The 14,233-nt window shown below is 36.7% G+C and overlaps 1 protein-coding gene across 2 annotated transcripts; it reads right to left on the reverse strand.

The window, feature by feature from the left end:
- Positions 1-4,834: 4,834 nt before the first annotated feature.
- Positions 4,835-10,128, reverse strand: lrit2 (leucine-rich repeat, immunoglobulin-like and transmembrane domains 2). 2 transcript variants are annotated; one of them, XM_062058055.1, is made up of 4 exons: positions 9,912-10,128; positions 9,030-9,820; positions 5,353-6,095; positions 4,835-5,219 (listed from the first exon to the last, which is right to left on the reverse strand). In XM_062058055.1, exons 1-4 carry the CDS (start codon positions 10,019-10,021, stop codon positions 5,193-5,195), a joined length of 1,671 nt encoding a protein of 556 aa, XP_061914039.1. In that variant the 5' UTR covers positions 10,022-10,128; the 3' UTR covers positions 4,835-5,192. The 2 variants fall into 2 exon arrangements, with proteins under 2 accessions (XP_061914039.1, XP_061914037.1); XM_062058053.1 differs by having other exon boundaries at positions 4,835-6,095.
- Positions 10,129-14,233: the final 4,105 nt, after the last annotated feature.

Below are 14,233 nucleotides of genomic sequence, written 5' to 3' on the forward strand. Positions count from 1 at the left end.
TGTGAGAGGCGGCCGCAGGATTACATCTGCACAGGATTACAATGGGAAAGTTGCAAAAAGCACTCATGCTGCACTGACACATACAAACTATGTCGTGCTCTCAACACATACACAATCCGTCACGAGGATATGCAAGCTCAGTTTGGCATCAGTTTAATTAAAACTGACCATTATTGGCTTTTAAACGGCAAAAATGTCACTACTTTCACAAATTTGAGCGGCGATAGAGGTTTTACAAAGTTGGCACGTTGTGTAAATGGTAAATAAAAACAAAATACAATGTTTTGCAAATCCTTTTCAACTTATATTCAATTGAAAAGGCTGCAAAGACAAGATACTTAAAGTTTGAACTGGAAAACGTTGTTATTTTTTGCAATTATTAGCTCATTTGGAACTTGATGCCTGCAACATGTTTCAAAAAAGCTGGCACAGGTGGCAAAAAAGACAGAGAAAGTTGAGGAATGCTCATCAAACACTTATTTGGAACATCCCTAACAGGCTAATTGGGAACAGGTGGGTGCCATGATTGGGTATAAAAGCACCTTCCATGAAATGCTCGGTCATTCACAAACAAGGATGGGGCGAGGGTCACCACTTTGTGTAAAAAAAATGCGTGAGCAAACTGTCCAACAGTTTCAGAACAACATTTCTCAACGAGCTACTGCAAGGAATTCAGGGATTTCACCATCTACGGTCCGTGATATCATCAAAAGGTTCAGAGAATCTGGAGAAATCGCTGCACGCAAGCGGTACTGCATCAAAAAGCGACATCAGCGTGTAAAGGATATCACCACATGGGCTCAGGAACACTTCATAAAACCACTGTCAGTAACTACAGTTCGTCGCTACATCTGTAAGTGCAAGTTAAAACTCTACTATGCAAAGCCAAAGCCCTTTATCAACAACACCCGCTGGGCCCGAGCTCATCTAAGATGGACTCATGCGAAGTGGAAAAGTGTTCTGTGGTCTGACGAGTCCACATTTCAAATTGTTTTTGGAAACTGTGGACGTCTTGTCCTCCGGGACAAAGAGGAAAAGAACCATCCGGGCTGTTATAGGCGCAAAGTGGTGGGTGTATTAGTGCCCAAGACATGGGTAACTTACACATCTGTGAAGGCACCATTAATGGTTAAAGTTACATACAGGTGTTGGAGCAACGTATGTTGCCATCCAAGCAACGTTATCATGGACGCCCCTGCTTATTGCAGCAGGACAATGCCAAGCCACGTGTTACAACAGCGTGGCTTCATAGTAAAAGAGTGCGGCTACTAGCCCTGTCGCCCATTTAAAATGTGTGGCGTAATATGAAGCCTAAAATACAGAGACCCCAGACTGTTAAACAACTTAAGTTGTACATCAAGCAAGAATGGGAAAGAATTCCACCTGAAAAGCTTCAAAAATTGGTCTCCTCAGTTCCCAAACGTTTACTGAGTGTTGTTAAAAGGAAAGGCCATGTAACACAGTGGTAAAAATGCCCCTGTGACAATTGTTTTGCAAAATCTTGCTGCCATTAAATTCTAAGTTAATGATAATTTGCAAAAAAAAAAGAAGTTCCTCAGTTGGAACATTCAATATCTTGTCTTTGCAGTCCATTCAATTGAGGATTTGCAAAAAAAACATGAATCCCTGGCCCGTAAACCCATTTTAAGCAAGCCGTAGAGCAGATGTGATGGACGTCGAATGATAACAACACGACGCTCCTTTACATCGAATGAACAATGGGAAGATGCATATCCGCGATACCATCTGTCTGCCTGTACTCAGCACAGATCACGTGTCGGCGCAGGCCCCCTGCTGTGTTGCGTTTGCAGAGGGGGGGTCAAACTGTGACGTACATGCGGAGTGACGCAGGCGGGATTAGGGATCAACTTTGTAGCTCCAATATGCAAGTTCGCTCACTCAGTAGATAAATGTTATTATCTCATAAAGTGCATCAAGCGGACGTCATGGCGTTCTTCACATGCTAACTTGCTGTTTTTTGGAGTTTAGCTGCCTTTTTTTTTTTTGCCCACAGGCCCAGCATGAGTGGAATACGTGCTGCACACATTTTATTCAATCACTTTAAACAGAATGTAACATATTGCTGGTAACTTTGCTTAGGAGTACTGGTAATACTAAACTACACAAACAGGACTATGTCATCCTAATGAGAATATAGTATTTGGACAGAAAAATAACACACTGTAAACAGTACAAAACAGAAATGTTGATTTTTTTTTGAATGCTCTTTATTTTTGACATCTTGTCTCAAATAACTCACATAATAAATACAAAAAATGATGTCAGATATTGTGAATTGCATCAAATAAAATGAAATTACACACGTATACTTATTAAAGTGCAAGATTACAGTTATTTTCACCATACTGTAAGTTCATATTAAATATATTGGGACAAGTAACAAAAATGCACATTTATGGTTACATTAAATACATTACACAACACCCACAAACAATGTTATTAGATTTTGTAGGATTTTAGACCAAAAATAAGACGTTGAAAATATGTTTTTTGTCTTTAATTTTTTTTTTTGGTATCCACAGGTTTGTTTGAATTTGATATTTGTTTAAATACATGCCCTCTCCCAATAATACTGTATTTTGAAATTATTGGGAAATTGTTGTAATTAAATTAAATTAAATTAAATTAAATTAAATTAAAATAAATTAAATTACATTTATTTTATTTTATTTTATTTACACCATCCGATGTAGGAGTTTTTATAAACAGATCGCAACATATTTGCCCATGGCCTAATAGTTTTGAAATTATAGACAAAAGGTGTGTTGAATGAAATAAAATAAAATGAAATAATTTTTTAAAGTGCAAAATATTTGATTATCTGTCTTAAATGTTTTTAGTCTTTTATTCCCTACTGTAGGTTTGTATGTATATATATATATATATATATATATATATATATATATATATATATATATATATATATATATATATATATATATATATATATATATATATATATATATATATATATATATATATATATATATATATATATATATATATATATATATATATACATATATATATATATATATATATATATACATATATATATACAACCATGTATGGTGAAGATAAGGTACTTTTTAAAAAAAAAATAATAAAATAAGATAACTAAATTAAAAACATTTTCTTGAATAAAAAAGAAAGTAAAACAATATAAAAACAGTTACATAGAAACTAGTAATTAATGAAAATGAGTGAAATTAACTGTTAAAGGTTAGTACTATTAGTGGAGCAGCAGCACGCACAATCATGTGTGCTTACGGACTGTATCCCTTGCAGACTGTATTGATATATATTGATATATAATGTAGGAACCAGAATATTGATAACAGAAAGAAATGGGGGGAGGGAGGTTTTTTGGGTTGGTGCACTAATTGTAAGTGTATCTTGTGTTTTTTATGTTGATTTAATTTAAAAAAACAAAACAAAAACCGATACAGATAATAAAAAAATACGATACCGATAATTTCCGATATTACATTTTAACGCATTTATCGGCACATCCCTAATTAAATTACATTAATTAATTTGAATTTCAGCATCTGATTTTGAATAAAATAAAATAAAATACAATAAAATAAAAAATTAAATAAAAAATTAAAAAATTAAAATACATTTTTAAAGTGAAAAATATTTGATTATCAGCCTTAGATGTTTTTAGTTTTTAATTTGCTACTGTACGTTTGTATATATATAAAAAAAGACACAAAATAACAACAGAACATGCACCTATTTAATAATAATAAAAATAATACCTGGGATTTATATAGCGCTTTTCTAAGTAAGTAAAATGAAAAATACAATTCAATAAAATAAAATAAAAATAATAAAAATGTTTTTAAAAATTTAAATAAATAAATAAATAAATAATGAAAATAAAATGAAATAAAATACAATAAAACAAAATAAAACAATATAAAATAAAATAAAATAAAATAGAATACATTTTTAAAGTGAAAAATATTTGATTATCAGTCTTAAATGTTTTTAGTTTTTAATTTCTTATTGTAGGTTTATATATATATATATATATATATATATATATATATATATATATATATATATATATATATATATATATATATATATATATATATATATATATATATATATATATAGATATAGATATAGATATAGATATATATATATTTATTTATTTTTATTTTTTTTAAACACACAAGATGACAACACATGCACCTATTTAATGGCATATATTAAATTACATTAATTAATTAAAATGTCAGCATCTGATTTTGAATAAAATGTAATAAAATAAGATAAAAAACAAAACAAAATAAAATAAAATAAAATAAAATAGAATACATTTTTAAAATGCAAAATATTTGATTATCTGTCTTGAATGTTTTTAGTTTTTGATTCCCTACTGTAGGTTTGTATATATATATATATATATATATATATATATATATATATATATATATATATATATATATATATATATATATATATATATATATATATATATATAAATATAAACACAAGATAACAGCAAAACATGCACCTATTTAATGGCATAGATTGAACTACAGTAATTAATTTAAATTTCAGCATCTGATTTTGAATAGAATAAAATAAAATTAAACTAAACTAAATAAAATAAAATCAAATCAAATGTTTTTTGAAAGTGCAAAATATTTGATCATCAGTCTAAAATATTTTTAGTTTTTAATTCCCTACTGTAGGTTTGTATATATATATATATATATATATATATATATATATATATATATATATATATATATATATATATATATATATATATATATAACAACAAAATATGCACCTATTTAATGGCATAGATTAAATTACATTAATTTATTAAAATTTCAACAAACACAATTAAAAATATTTGCCTGTTGCCCAATGGTTTAACGTTCTAGAAAATAGGTGTGTAAAATAAAATAAAATATACTTAATCTAATAAAAAACTCCAAAATGATTTGCTTATCTGATTAAATAATTTTCCGTCTTTAATTCACGACTGTAGTTTTATCAAAAAAAAAAAAAAAAAAAAAAAAACTGCGGTTGTCTAATGTCATACACAACAACATTAAGTCGCTAACACAAAGTTGTGTACAGCAACAACAAAAAAATGCAAATAGGAGAATTTGGTGTAATCCTTTGACAAAAAAGGTGAGCAATCACACCTTTGCAACAAACCTGCCGCCCTGCAAACAAAGCAGAGAGTAGATCAAAGTCAGGTTAGCACACATGAACAAAGGTGTTTTAATAAAGTTCTGCAGTGATTCTGCTGTGGTCAGCCTTGCTCTTACAGGGTCTGTCATCTGACCTCCGCCTCACCTTCCTGTCTTCACTGGACTCTTTACGGACCAGACCCTCGTCGCTGGCCGCCTGCAGGCTGTCGAAGGTGCCTTGCCGGTTCCGCTCCAAGCCGGCCGAGCCCCTCCCGCTGCGCCGGTTCTTCCAGAACTCCCTGATGCCCTCCAGGCAGGTGAACCTGGTGTCGGTGGTGCAGGCGTACATCCCTATGGGCACGGCCAGGACCATGGCCAGGACGATCACCACGATGTGAATCAGCTTCTCCCTCTGCTCCATCTCGGTGACGTCGCTCCCCGTCACGAAGACCACGCACTGGCCCGCCCGCGGCGCTTGGTTCTTCAGCGTGACGCAGATTTCGTACTTAGTGGCGGGCATCAGGTCCGAGACGGAGTAGGAGCGGATACCGGGACCGATGTAGATGGTCTCCTTCTTGTCTGCGTTGGCTCGTCCGAAATGGATGGTGAACCAGGTCTGACCCGGGCGGTCCAAGGCGGCGAACCACTCGATGGATATGCCACGCACGGTCTGCCTGGCGATACGGATGTCGATGTAGACGTTCTCGTCCCCGGCCGCCGCCGCCGGCAGACCCGGCAGGGAGGAAGACCGGGAGCCGTGGGGCGAGACCACCTCCACCTGGATGTTGGCCGAGGAGTTTCCGATGAAGTTGACGGCGCTGCAGGTGTAGACGCCGCGGTCGGCCCCGTGGAGCGAGGGGATGACCAGGAGGGATCTGATGGTGTCTTCGTCCACGCGCTCCTTAGACTCTGGGAGGAACATAAGAAGGTCTTACAAGTGAAGAACCTTCACAAACAAAACTAGTGACGGGTCAATGAAGCCTCAGTATTGACACTGCATTGATACTGTGTTGGTGTTTCATGATAATGCCACCTGCTGGATAACAAAAGTCACTACATTTGACCTGGAAATGAAATTAAAATTATAGTTTTGAACAGAGATGGCAATCAAGAAAAATCTCAGGACCTTTCACCCTACAAATATACCCCTCTGGGGCGGGGGTCAGCAACCCACGGCTCTTTAGTGGCATTTTTAAAAAAGATGGGGGAATTTTTTTTTGTTTGTTTTAGTAGGTTTTTTGTTTAAAGGACAAACACGACACGAACCTTCCCAATTTTTAGAAAGCCCACTGTTTAATATGTTTGTGTGAATGTTTTGTCCTACTAATTTCGGCGGTTCTTGAACCCACCATAGTGTGGACTGTGACGGAACAGTTTGTTTACATGTAAAATCTTCCACTCCTTCTTTGTCTCATTTTGTCCACCAAACGTTTTATACTGTGCTTGAATGCACAAAGGTGAGCTTTGTTGATGTTATCGACTTGTTATGGAGTGCTAATCAGGCATAGTTGGTCAGTGCATGACTGCAAGCTAATCAATGCTAACATGCTATTTATGCTATCATCATGCCTCACTTGTAGGTATATTTGAGCTCATTTAATATCCTTTACTTGTATCCTCTTTGTATATCATTTAGTTTTGCATGTCTCACCACACATTATCTGTATGTAATATTGGCTGCATTTCTGATAGTTGTTTGTGTGCCACGTTGTTCCAGACCACAGCAAATGTTACCCAGCTTGCCAAAGATTGTAATAAATCTATTAAAAGAAGACAGCCTGCCGTTTCCTTTAACTTGGACACACACATCTATACCTTTGGCCATTAAAAGCCAGTCATTTCCAGGAGTTATCTCACCTTCTGAGTAGCCTCTGATTTACTAATGGTTTCTAATGTTGTAAAAATGTGTAGAATAAATATTAAATGTCAACATTTCTGTCATCGAAGATTTGCTTCAGCGTACGACACTTTTGATAGTAGGCTATTATAGCTAATATAGACACTTACATCATGTGTTGACTTCATTATAAGACTTATATAAGGCTTTTAATTTTTTGCGGCTCCAGACAGATTTGTTTTTTGTAATTTTGGTCCAATATGGCTCTTTCAATGTTTTGGGTTTCCGACCCCTGCTCTGGGGGAATGAACTCAATGTTGCTCATACTCCAAAATTCTGTAAAACGAGTGGAGGCCATCGGGGAAAAGACATTTCCTGTAAGCGAAATGGCCAGGAGTCCCAATATTTTAGTCTCTAAATTGAAGGGGGAGGGGCTATACTTGCATCATGGAATGAAATACTGTAAGAAAAATCGTATCTAAAAAAAAAAAGCACCCTTTCAGATAAATGCTAGCTAGCACTGTAGCACTTTGAGTATCTCGTCGATAGAAAAGCGCCATATAAATCTAATCCATCATTATTATTATTATTATTATTATTATTATTATTATTATTATTATTATTATTATTATTGTTATTATTATTATTAGGTGTCCTGGCTGGTCCACTCAAAAAGACCGAGCACTAAGGTACTGTAGGTAATATTTGGTTGCAACAACAGGTGGGTTCCTCACCTTATTATCACGATTTTAAAGCTGTTGTTCCACGATGCGGTTGTTTCATAGTGTGTCTTTAAAACGCCTTCTCTCTTCCTATGCGGGCTATAAACATCCAGGATAAGATGTGCTAGAGTTTTCCTTCATATCTTAATAAATTCTTCTAATTGATGAGATGAATCTGGAATGGAACCTTTTTATGATTTTGGTAGTTTTAATCCATTCTAAAAGATTTTTTAAAAAAACAATATTTGTGCTCTTATTGTTCACTATTCTTGATGGTCTTTTTTAAAGTGTTTTAGATTGTATAAATTCAGTTTGTTGTAGTCATTGACGATGTTTGACAAAGTTATCTGTCAAGCTGTCTTTAATTCGGATGTTTTATAAACGAGAATTTTAGCTTTGAATAACAGGAATAAGTGTTGGATCAACATAGGATCAATTCACAAAAACATAAAAAAATACTAACGACAGCGATAAAATGACAAAAACACGGGTACTTTTCCACTGCAGATACGATACCAACGTTGGAGCACTAAGTTTTGGCCAATACCAATAATGATACGATACGATATCAGCAAAAATCGTAAGTACTTGTATTTATTTGTAGTGTGACATGTTAAAAAAAGGTTTGATCAAGTGAAATTAGTGAAAAACCCTAACCAATTTATTATTAACCGTCTGGAATGGACCTATGCTGTCTTCAAGTTGAAGTGGAGTGACCACAATAATGATGCAAAAAGTTGAAATATGCGGACATATTTGTGACTGGATACTTTCTAATAGGCACGTTTTACGGATACTTCTAGTACTCTTCTGTCTTCAGTACTTTGCATCCGTAAATAAATTGATACTTTGATAAGTATTTGATACTATTCTGCCAAATGTGTAATAAGCTGCAATATTGTTCAATAAAGACACGTATTGGTAGCAAAACGTGTCACCGACCGGTGCCGGTACCCGGACCAGTGGTTGGGGACCACTGATGTAGACCACAAGGAAGTGTTTTCCATTTAGAAAATGTTGTTTTAATGGCGATACCTATGATACAAAGACGGCGGTTTCACTCGTGACGTCCCAGCAAGGACGACACCCGGCTATAGCACGATAATCTGCAACACCGATGGTGTGCGGCTTGACGGAATCAGTGCTTGACATCCAGATTGACTCCTCTTAAAGGAAGCTTTATAGAAGCCTGTGATTAAAATGTGAGCATAAGTATCTAATTTAGCTGAAGATATCAGGCCATGTGCCCGCGTGGATGTCGCACTGAGGATATCACACTCTTACCATGAAATCCTCTGATTATCTTCAGACCATATGTCCACCACACCGCAGGGTCCGGCCGGCCCTTGGCGAGGCAGCGCAGCGTGACGTTGGCGCCCAGTGGCAGGCTCACGTTGGACGACAGCGTGGTGACCACGGGCTTCATGCAGGCCTGCAGCTCGACCTCGTGGAAGAACTTGCTCGCCCTATAGTCCGGCCCGGAGCAGGTCAAGTAGGAGTTCATCAGAATAATCGGGGGGCTTAGAGACCTGATGAACTCCACAAAGCCCTTGAGACGGCAGTCGCACAGCCAGGCGTTGTCGTGGAGCGCCAAGACCACGTTGGGCCCGGAAGCGCTCGCCTCCTTGTCCTCCGCGCTCTGCAGTTTTTGGTACAGCGGCCAGTTTTGGAAGACCTCCTTGGATATGACCGTAAGCCGATTGAAGGATAAGTCTAAGTAAGTCAGATCGGGCAAATATTTCAACGCGTGCTCCGGCAGCACGTCCAACTCGTTGTGTTTCAGGTCCAGGATCTTCAGCCACGGGGTGTCCTCGAACGCCGTCCATGGCACGGAGCGCAGCTTGTTCCCTTGCAGGCGCAGCTCGGTCAGGTTCCTCACGCCTTCCAGAGCCTTGGAGTTGATCAAGGTGATGTTGTTGAAGTTCAACCACAGGTTTTCCAAGGCCGACGTCCTTGAGAAAGCGCCGCGTCCAATTTCAAAGAATTTGGATTTTTCTATTCGGATCTTGGTCATATCATGTGGAATGTTCTCCGGTATGGCCCCAAAGGTGTTCTCCTCCATGCATATAAGCGACCTGTGAATAATTCAAAACCATCGGCAATGTTTTCGTTGCCGCTCTGACACAGAAACGAGGTTAAGTCCTCTTGACCGGAGCTAAGTCTTACCTTCCATGACGGTCCTCGATGCAGCTGCACCCTCGCAAACACGGAGAAAAGCTCTGGAACCCGTGAACGTGAAGCAAAACACTAACCAGCAGGCAGTAAACCGTGTCCATAGTCTGGCAAAGAAGCCCGAATGGCGAGCGACATTCGTGCTCAAGACACGTCCAGTAAAGCAGACGAGGGAAGCTTCTTAAGACTAATCCTGTCCCGGGCGCACAATACCAGTATCAGCAGGTCTGACCTACTGTATGGTCAGGCAGGTGCCGCCCACAGATAATTAGTCCGTTAATGAGGATTGGAAGCGGCTGCTGGCTGGCACACTTGACGGGTCTGCGGTTTGACCTTCATGTTCATGCATAGTGCAATGTACCTGACTTTGGAGACCAATCAAATCCATCCTATCTAGGGATGTCCGATAATGGCTTTTTTGCCGATATCCGATAGTCCGATATTGTCCAACTCTTAATTACCAATACCGATGTCAACCGATACCGATATATACAGTCGTGGAATTAACACATTATTATGCCTGATTAGGACAACCAGGTATGGTGAAGATAAGGTCCTTTTTAAAAAAATAAAATAAAATAAAATAAATAAATTAAAAACATTTTCTTGAATAAAAAAGAAAGTAAAACAATATAAAAACAGTTACATAGAAACTAGTACTTAATGAAAATGAGTAAAATTAACTGTTAAAGGTTAGTACTATTAGTGGACCAGCAGCACGCACAATCTTGTGTGCTTACGGACTGTATCCCTTGCAGACTGTATTGATATATATTGATATATAATGTAGGAACCAGAATATTAATAACAGAAATTTTGTGTGAATGAGTGTGAATGGGGGAGGGAGGTTTTTTTTGGGTTGGTGCACTAATTGTAAGTGTATCTTGTGTTTTTTATGTTGATTTTAAAAAATGAAATACATTTTTTTTAAAAACGATACTGATAATAAAAAAAAAAACGATACCGATATTTTCCGATATTACATTTTAAAGCATTTATCGGCTGATAATATCGATATTATCGGACATCTCTAATCCTATCCTAGTAGAACAGACCTGGGCAAAATATAACGGACGTTCTACATAATTTTTTTAGACCTTTAACATCAAAACTGTAGCTACCATTATGATGTATGACCGTAAGTCTTGCACTATAGAAAGTATTTCTATTAAAGATGTCATCGGCCGATAAATGCTTTAGAATGTAATATCGGAAATTATCGGTATCGTTTTTTTTTTATTATGGGTATTGTTTTTTTTGTTTTTTGGTTTTTTGGTTTTTTTTATTAAATCAACATAAAAAATACAAGATACACTTACAATTAGTGCACCAACCCAAAAAAAACCTCCCTCCCCCATTCACACTCATTCACACAAAATTTCTGTTATTAATATTCTGGTTCCTACATTATATATCAATATATATCAATACAGTCTGCAAGGGATACAGTCCGTAAGCACACATGATTGTGCGTGCTGCTGGTCCACTAATAGTACTAACCTTTAACAGTTAATTTTACTCATTTTCATTCATTACTAGTTTCTACGTAACAGTTTTTATATTGTTTTACTTTCTTATTTATTCAAGAATTTTTATTTTATTTATTTATCTTATTTTATTTTATTTTTTTAAAATAGGACCTTATCTTCACCATACCTGGTTGTCCAAATTAGGCATAATGATGTGTTAATTCCACGACTGTATATATCGGTATCGGTTGATATCGGTATCGGTAATTAAGGGTTTGGTCAATATCGGGATATCGGCAAAAAGCCATTATCGGACATCCCTAATTTCAATGGTTGGAATCTGCGTTTTTGAGTGATATACCAGTTATTACGGTAATCTACGTCCCAGCAGCTCAGACCAGGAACAAAGCAGAGTGGGCGGGGTTTGTTTTCGGCGCAGCCAGCCCGAAACGCATGTGTCAGAAACTTATGCAGAAGCAAATGTTTACAACAAATTTCTGCATAAAAGTGATAATATATCATATTGTAGGTGTTTATTATCCTTTGCATTTGTTGTCTGTCTATCTGTGTTGGTCCTGCGATGAGGTGGCGACTTGTCCAGGGTGTACACCGCCTTCCGCCCGAATGCAGCTGAGATAGGCTCCAGCACCCCCCATGTCCCCGGATGGGACAAGCGGTAGAAAATGGACGGATGGATGGATGCATTCATATTTTGTTACATTTTTGTTGTGTTTTGCTTGACTGTAAAAGATACACAACTATGGAGGAGCTGGTCTGAGAAGTAAAAGAGGAGCAATGTTAATACAATGTTAATATTCAGTGTTTTATTGTTCATAGTTAATATTGTAAATCCCACTTTCTTTATTTCGGTGTACATTTTGGGTGTCCCATTCAGTAAAAAAACTGTAAAATTCCACTCTGTTTTTTTGAGGTGGTCTGTCATAACTTTTTTAAGAATTCTATCAGACATTGTGACTTTTGGTATTAGTGTTTCTGGGGGAAAAAAGGGACCCAAACACAAATACTGTACAGCAGAATTTTTACAGCTAAATGTGTATATATAATTTATACACATATACACATTTTTTCTCTCAATGTGGCCCCAAGAGTCAAAATATTTACCCAGCTCTGTAGTAGAATGAAAGTAACTAAGTGTACTCAAGTAATGTGGGTTTGCACTTTTTAAGTAATTTTTGCAGAGCTTCTTGTTTTTCTGACTGTTTTGTACATTGTAGTTGTCTTGAAAAAATAAATTTGCAATTTATTACAATTTGATTCCTAATTTTCAAGAATACATTTTTAAGAAGACGGTTTTACTCGGTGCACACGTACGTCATACTGGAGTTTTTATAACCTCTAATCTGTTTCGAAATGATAAATTATGAACTACGGAGGTGACGGCATTGTAGATAATGCGGTATTTTGCCGTTTCACTATCTTCACAATAATGCCGAGACATGTGACGGTATTGAAGTGAATTAATTGACTCATATTATATTCTACATATGGTGAATGTTTATATTCAACTTGGAGAAAGCGAACCACCAGGTTTAAGTAAATAATGGTTGAGTCCATGATAAATGAAGGAGCCTTAGTTGGACATTAGCATATGGACTGGGTTAACTCTCTCACGAGAAGAGGCAATAAATTCAGGCTTCGGAATGCAAAAGTGATAGCTCTATCCTGGAGGAGAGACTCCTTGTCACTCTTCACGGCATAAATGAGAGGGAGAGAAAGAGGAAGCAGGAAGTGAAGTGGGTAACACTTCGTGGTAGATAAGAGGAATTGTTGTTGTTGTTTTTTTCGTCAGGAAAAGATAAAGCCGGCGAAGCTAAACGTCAATTTGTGTGGTATTTGCAGTAAAAGGTGAGTTGTTATTTTTTCTGAGGAACTCCAAACTGATAGAAAAAATGTCCACTGTAAAGGACACTGCTTCTCTGAAAGTAAAAGTTGAGACAGTTCTTTGCACTTAAAATACTTGTCTGTAGAAATAAATATGATAAGAAAAATTTGGCATTGTGTTCAATTAAAGTAAGTGTGTTTATTCTAAACATTCCTGCCACTTAATTTTACTCTTTACTTTTTACCAAGCTTTTTATTTTGGACGTACATATATATATACTGTATATATACATGTCACTTATTTTCAACACTTTTACGAGCGTAGGAATGGTGTTCCTGGGATTAAAAGCCTCACCTTTTCTCCTCCAAACATATTGCTGGGTATTGTGGCCAAACAGCTCCATTTTTGTTTCATCTGACCACAGAACTTTCCTCCAGAAGGTCTTATCGTTGTCCATGTGATGTCTGATGATGTCAGATGATGCCTACCGTCAAGCATGGTGGTGGTAGTATTATTCTCTGGGCCTGTTTTGCTGCCAATGGAACTGGTGCTTTACAGAGAGTAAATGGGAGGATTACCTCCAAATTCTTCAGGACAACCTAAAACCATCAGCCCGGCGGTTGGGTCTTGGGCGCAGTTGGGTGTTCCCACAGGACAATGACCCCAAACACATGTCAAAAGTGGTAAAGGAATGGCTAAATCAGGCTAGAATTAAGGTTTTAGTATGGCCTTCCCAAAGTCCATGTCAGAAAACCAACACATTTAACTGAACTGCACCAATTTTGTCAAAAGGAGTGGTCAAAAATTCAAGCAGAAGCTTGTGGATGGCTACCAAAAGTGCCTTATTGCAGTGAAACTTGCCAAGGGACATGTAAGCAAATATTAACATTGCTGTATGTATACTTTTGACTCAGCAGATTTGGTCACATATTCAGTAGACCCATAATAAATTCATAAAAGAACCAAACTTCATGAATGTTTTTTTTGTGACCAACAAGTATGTG

Source organism: Entelurus aequoreus, linkage group LG09, assembly GCF_033978785.1.
Source record: "Entelurus aequoreus isolate RoL-2023_Sb linkage group LG09, RoL_Eaeq_v1.1, whole genome shotgun sequence".
NCBI classification, from domain to species: Eukaryota; Metazoa; Chordata; class Actinopteri; order Syngnathiformes; family Syngnathidae; genus Entelurus; species Entelurus aequoreus.

Bases quoted from the DNA above. Each gene is read 5' to 3' on its own strand.
- lrit2 (XM_062058053.1), bottom strand. From the start codon at position 10,021: ATGGACACGGTTTACTGCCTGCTGGTTAGTGTTTTGCTTCACGTTCAC. The intron at 9,821-9,911 runs GTAAGACTTAGC...AATTATTCACAG, and splicing joins ATCGAGGACCGTCATGGAAG to GTCGCTTATATGCATGGAGG. The intron at 6,096-9,029 runs GTAAGAGTGTGA...TGTTCCTCCCAG, and splicing joins GATAATCAGAGGATTTCATG to AGTCTAAGGAGCGCGTGGAC.